Here is a 6,000-nt window from a genome sequence, read left to right on the forward strand (position 1 = left end):
AAGATCATCTTTCACACCTATTGCAGATAGTTTTGCCATAAGTCTTTTGTGTGGCACAGAATTAAAACCTTTAGCAAAGTCAAGGTAAACAACTTCGACCTATGAGCTACCATCAGTAATCCAGGTAATGTCTTCAAGAAACTCAATAAGTTGATCACAGCTGTTGGATTTAGGAATAAATCCAAATTGTGAGGGCCAGATAAGGTTGTGAGAATTCCAGAGTGTTTCTCTGACACAAGATTCCTTCAGTTTGCAATGCAGTTGGTAAGACTGACTAGATGATAGTTGACAGGCAACTTGTTGTCACCATTTTTGAACAGAGAAATGACACGGGCAGTTTTTCACTGCCCGTGTGTGTGTATACACACACATGTATGTTTATGTATACAGTGTTTCCTTGCCACCACCTCCTAACCTAGGTGCTTTCTTTTACTTGTTTCAGTCATTTGATTGTGGTCATGTTGGAGCACTGCCTTGAAGGGTTTTAGTTGAATAAATCAACCCCAGGACTTATTTTTAAGCCTAGTACTTACTTTATCAGTCACTTTTGCTGAACTGCTAAGTTATAGGGATGTAAACACATCAACACTGGTTGTCAAGTAGTGATGTGGTCGGTGGCAAACAAAGACATACACATAGATATATGCATACAATACGCTGCTTTCAGTTTCCATGTACTAAATCCACTCACAAGGTTTTGGTTGGCCTGAGGTTATAGTAGAAGGTGATATGCAGTTAGACTTATATAGTAGGTTATAATAGCAGGTGACAAGGTGACATGCAGTTGGACTGAACCCAGAGCCATGTGGTTGGGAAGCTAGCTTCTTACCACACTGCTATGACTATTGGTGTTTATTTTTTCCTATCTGGTCAAGAAGTTTGGTTCATAACCGTGACTTTTAGTTCAGTTTCACCTTGCAACACCATGGTAAGTATCTTATACAATACTTCCCAGGCTGACCAAATCAATGCCTTGCATGGGGACTTGTTAGATGAAGACTGCAGGAAGCCTGCCAAGTGTGTATGTGTGTGTGTGTACATGATGATGTGTGTCAATGTTCTTAGATTCCTCACTTGTCACTAGCAGTTTTGATGTAAGTAACATTCTTTATTTATGTTATAACCAGTTATGCTGCAAATTTGAAGACCTCAAGGATAAAGAAAGAATTCTTTACTTGAAAAACAGGCAAAAGTTGGAAATAGGTTCAGCATTTGGTTACAAAATCCTACCTGAAATAATTCTCTGTCTAAATCTGAACCAGCATGGGAAGACAGATATTGAACAAATGAATATAATTAGACATTTAATAGTAATTAAAGATAGTTTTCATCTCTCCCTACTCCAAGACCAAATTTCAACAGATATATCTTGGTCTTTCATGCTCCATTGAGCATAATAAAATGTATGTTGAAATTTCAGACTTCATCTAGAGTTTTTCCTCTTTGTAAATTTGTCTATGTATGCGAGAAAGAAATTGATTTTTACCAGTTTTTCTCATTAAATAACCAACCTATTAATTAATAACTGCAATATAAAGTTGTCTTTTATTTATTTCTGCTAGTCTACGCTGATGGTAGCATATGTTTGGATATACTTCAGAATAGATGGAGTCCAACATACGATGTATCATCGATATTAACATCCATTCAGGTAAACAGTTTTTACAAGTTCTTTTTATTCTTTTGTTTCACATAAACATCTAAAGTATATGGTATTTAAATGTATGTATAACTTTGTACAAAACGCATATATGATAGTACAACTGGGTTATTGAGTGCACACAACAGGTATTCAGATATTCATTCATTCATGAAAATGTTAACCTATCTGTGCAAATGCATGTTTATGCATTTAAGTACTCGTGTGCATGCAAGAATTGTATGTTCTGACTCACACATATATTAGTGCTAAGGCACAAATGCATGCACATTCATTTATACACATACAAACACACATACACGCACACACACATATATTCAAACTAGTGTCAGTGTCAGAAAAAAAAAATGCTCCTGGTACACTCTGTAAAGTGGATGGTGTTAAAAAGAGTATCCAGCTGTAGAAACCCTACTATAGCAGACATTGAAGCATGATGCAGTCCTTGAACTGTCTAACGCATACCAGTATGAAACATGGATGTCATATGATGATGATGAGAAAAAGGAAAACACAAACTAGTTTCAGAAACATATGAGAATACTTTAAGTAATTGTGATATAGTGGTATAGATCACTGTACTGTCTCTGTGACCAGCACACTTAACTACCAGCAGTCCAGTTTACCGAGCTGTAAGTAGGTACCACAGTGTGATATAATAGTTTACTATCCAATATGTCATTTCTATCTCATCTACTTAAATTGAGATCAACACCAGACCTATAATTATAAGGTCTCAAAATTAGATTACTGTTATTTAAATTTCTTTCTTTCTTTCTTTCCCGTATCTTGGGAATGGTTAGATTGACTTATGTTGAAACAATTATTTTTATGATGTTTCTTCTATCTTGGAGGGATTAGAGTTACCTGGAGGTCAGCCAAGTACTTCTTGTTTGTTGCTCAGCAATTGAAAGTAATATCTGAACTAATAATGTAGCTATAATATAGCAGTACTGAAATAATGTAGTAACACTGTAGTAATAATTTTGGATTTGTCAGTGGGCCAAAAGTTTATTATTTTGAGTTCATAGTCACTTTTGTGTTTGAATATTACATACACATGTAAGCACCCATCTGTGTGGGTTTTTTTGTGTGTGTGTGTGTGTGTGGGGGGGGTTATGATTAGTTACATCATCATCATCATCATCATCATCATCATTTAATGTCTACTTTCCATGCTGGCATGAGTTGGATGGTTTGACTCAGGACTGGCAAGGTTCTACAGCTGGATGCTCTTCCTAACAGCAACTACTCTGAGAGTGTTGTGGGTGCTTTTTATGTGCTACCAGCACGGGCTAGTCAGGCAATACAGGCATTGACCATGCTCAAATGGTGTTCGTTACATGCCACCGGCACAAGAACCAGTCAGGTAGTACTGGCAATGATCGTGCTTGAATGGTGCTTTTTATGTGCCACCAGCACAGGACCAGTCAGGCGGCATCGATCACATTCCCATGGTGCATTTTACATGCCACTTGCATGGGAGCCAGTCCAGTGGGACTGGTATCGACCATGCTCAAATAGTGCTTTTTACAATAAAATAATTTTACATTGATCTTATAGGTTACTCTATATTTTTGTTGAGTACAAATTATTCCTATACAAGAATGTTCTTGATAGTGACTTCAATGTTTCAGCAAGTTAAGCAATTGTCAGGTAGTCTGATAATGGCTTAACTGGCTAAAACTTTGAAGTCTCTGTCAAGAACATTTTTATATAAGAATAATAAATATATATATGATTTACCCTTTTGATACTAATCCGACTGAAACTGCCTCTGGTTCTGTAGTACAAATGTCTTGTTTTCAAAAGTTCTGAATTACAGTCTTCTATCAAACCTTAGTCACAATTTATGTTCCTAACACTAGCTTAATAATAACTAAGTTCATCATCATCATCAGGCTCCAATCTTGATCTGGCAGAGATTCTACAGCTGGATGCCCTACCTAATGCCAACCACTCTGAGAGTGTAGTGGGTGCTTTTACATGCCACTGGCACGAGGGCCAGTCAGGCGGTACTGGCAACGGCCATGCTCAAATGGTGATTTTTATGTGCTACCTGCACCAGGAGCCAGTCCAGCGGCACTGGCAAGACCTGGCGATGCTGGTAACGATGATGCTCGAATGGTGCTTTTTACATGCCACCGGCACGGAAGCCAGTTTGTTGCTCTGGCAATGATCATGCTTGATTTTACTAAATTCTTATATTTAAAATTAATTGAAAGAAACGCAGAGCATCTCAACAGAAATATGGTAACAAAAGGGTTAAGTGATTTTATTCTAATGCAATTGTTAGAATAACTACTGACCATTTTTTGGTATGATTTCATGCTGATAGTGGAGTTGTCCTGACCTTTACACACACACGCATGTAGATCATCGTAACCATCATCATCATTTTGACATCTACTTTTTAAGAGCCTTGCATTCATTAAAATGTTGCTGATGATGATAAAACTGTTGCAGTGGAATTTTCTCTATTCAGATGACCTTCCTGTCACCAACCTTTACTTGTTCCAGGCAAGAAAATAATCCACTACCCTATCAAACTGTCGACATCCCACACATGTTTACACAGAGAACTGGACACAAACAACAGTTTGAACGTGCCTTTTTTTTGTTTTATAAAGAAGAGGCAACATGTCAAGAAACTCAGACATGGTTTTGCAGTGAGCTATAAGCAAACACTGCAACATGTAAGAACATCAATCTTTTATTTAATGTGAACAGTGAGGAGAAATACGGCCTCATTTGCACATGATTGTATGTACATACATGCACACACACATGCTCACTCTTACTCCTCAGCATTTGTTTAGCAATTTCTTCTGATGATACCTGTGCCAGTGGCACATAAAAAGCACCATCCGAATATGGCCGATGCCAGCGTCGCCTCGACTGGCTTCTGTGCCGGTGGAACATAAAAAGCACCATCCGAATGTAGCCGATGCCAGCGCTGCCTTGACTGGCTTCTGTGCCGGTGGAACATAAAAAGCACCATCCGAATGTAGCCGATGCCAGCGCTGCCTTGACTGGCTTCTGTGCCGGTGGAACATAAAAAGCACCATCCGAATGTAGCCGATGCCAGCGCTGCCTTGACTGGCTTCTGTGCCGGTGGAACATAAAAAGCACCATCCGAATGTAGCCGATGCCAGCGCTGCCTTGACTGGCTTCTGTGCCGGTGGAACATAAAAAGCACCATCCGAATGTAGCCGATGCCAGCGCTGCCTTGACTGGCTTCTGTGCCAGTGGCATGTTAAAAGCACCAACTGATCGTGGCCGATGCCAGACTCCCCTGGCACCTGTGCCGGTGGTACGTAAAAAGCACCCACTAAACTCGCGGAGTGGTTGCGTTAGGAAGGGCATCCAGCTGTAGAAACACTGCCAGATCAGACTGGAGCCTGGTGCAGCCCCTGGCTTCCCAGACCCCGGTCGAACCGTCCAACCCGTGCTAGCGCGGAAAACGGACGTTAAACGATGATGATGATGATGTTGATACCCATAGCTGTTGTATAGAACATCAGCTGCTTCCACATGATGGAACCAGATGCCTAGTTCCAGAGTGAAGTCCTGAACTTCTTAAGCAAACAGCCATGCCTTGGCACGTAAAAAGCACCATCCGATCGTGGCCGCTGCTAGCCTCGCCTGGCCCCCGTGCCAGTGGCACGTAAAAAGCACCATCCGTCCGTGGCCATTTGCCAGCTCCATCTGGCACCTGTGCGGGTGGCACGTAAAAAGCACCCACTACACTCACGGTGTGGTTGGCGTTAGGAAGGGCATCCAGCCGTAGAAACACTGCCAGATCAGACTGGGACTGATGCAGCCTTCTGGCTTCACAGACCCCAGTTGAACCGTCCAACCCATGCTAGCATGGAAAGCGGATGCTAAATGATGATGATGATGATGATGATGATAGGGGCTGTTTAGCTTAATGGTTGAGCACTCAGCCAGTATCTAAGGGGTACAAGTTTACTCCTGTAGCTACCTGCTGGAAACTTTTTTCCGTCTTACAAGGGTAAATACTCAGTTTTTCTCAGCTGTTCTTACAGCTATACTGCATTCAAAATTTACCTGCTTGTCTGTAAAGTTTCAACCACATTTGACACTTCCAAAGTTTATACTATATATATATGTATATATAAAATATAAATAATATATATATATAAAATAATATACACATATATATATAAATAATATACATATATATATATATATTATATATATATATAAATAATATACAATATATATATAAATGATATACATATATATATAAATAATATACATATATATATATATATATATATATATATACGAAAGAAGGTTTGAAAATGCAATTTAAAAGA

General features: G+C 39.5%; 1 protein-coding gene across 1 annotated transcript in view; it reads left to right on the top strand.

Annotated features, from left to right (window-relative positions):
• The window catches only part of LOC115222522 (ubiquitin-conjugating enzyme E2-17 kDa), a 67,211-nt gene that overhangs the window by 54,582 nt on the left and 6,629 nt on the right, over window positions 1–6,000 (top strand). The window contains exon 4 of the mRNA XM_029792776.2: window positions 1,563–1,651. Within this exon, the coding sequence (XP_029648636.1) occupies window positions 1,563–1,651 (89 nt within the window). The remainder of the gene's footprint in view (window positions 1–1,562; window positions 1,652–6,000) is intronic.

This window comes from Octopus sinensis, linkage group LG20, assembly GCF_006345805.1.
Source record: "Octopus sinensis linkage group LG20, ASM634580v1, whole genome shotgun sequence".
NCBI classification, from domain to species: domain Eukaryota; kingdom Metazoa; phylum Mollusca; class Cephalopoda; order Octopoda; family Octopodidae; genus Octopus; species Octopus sinensis.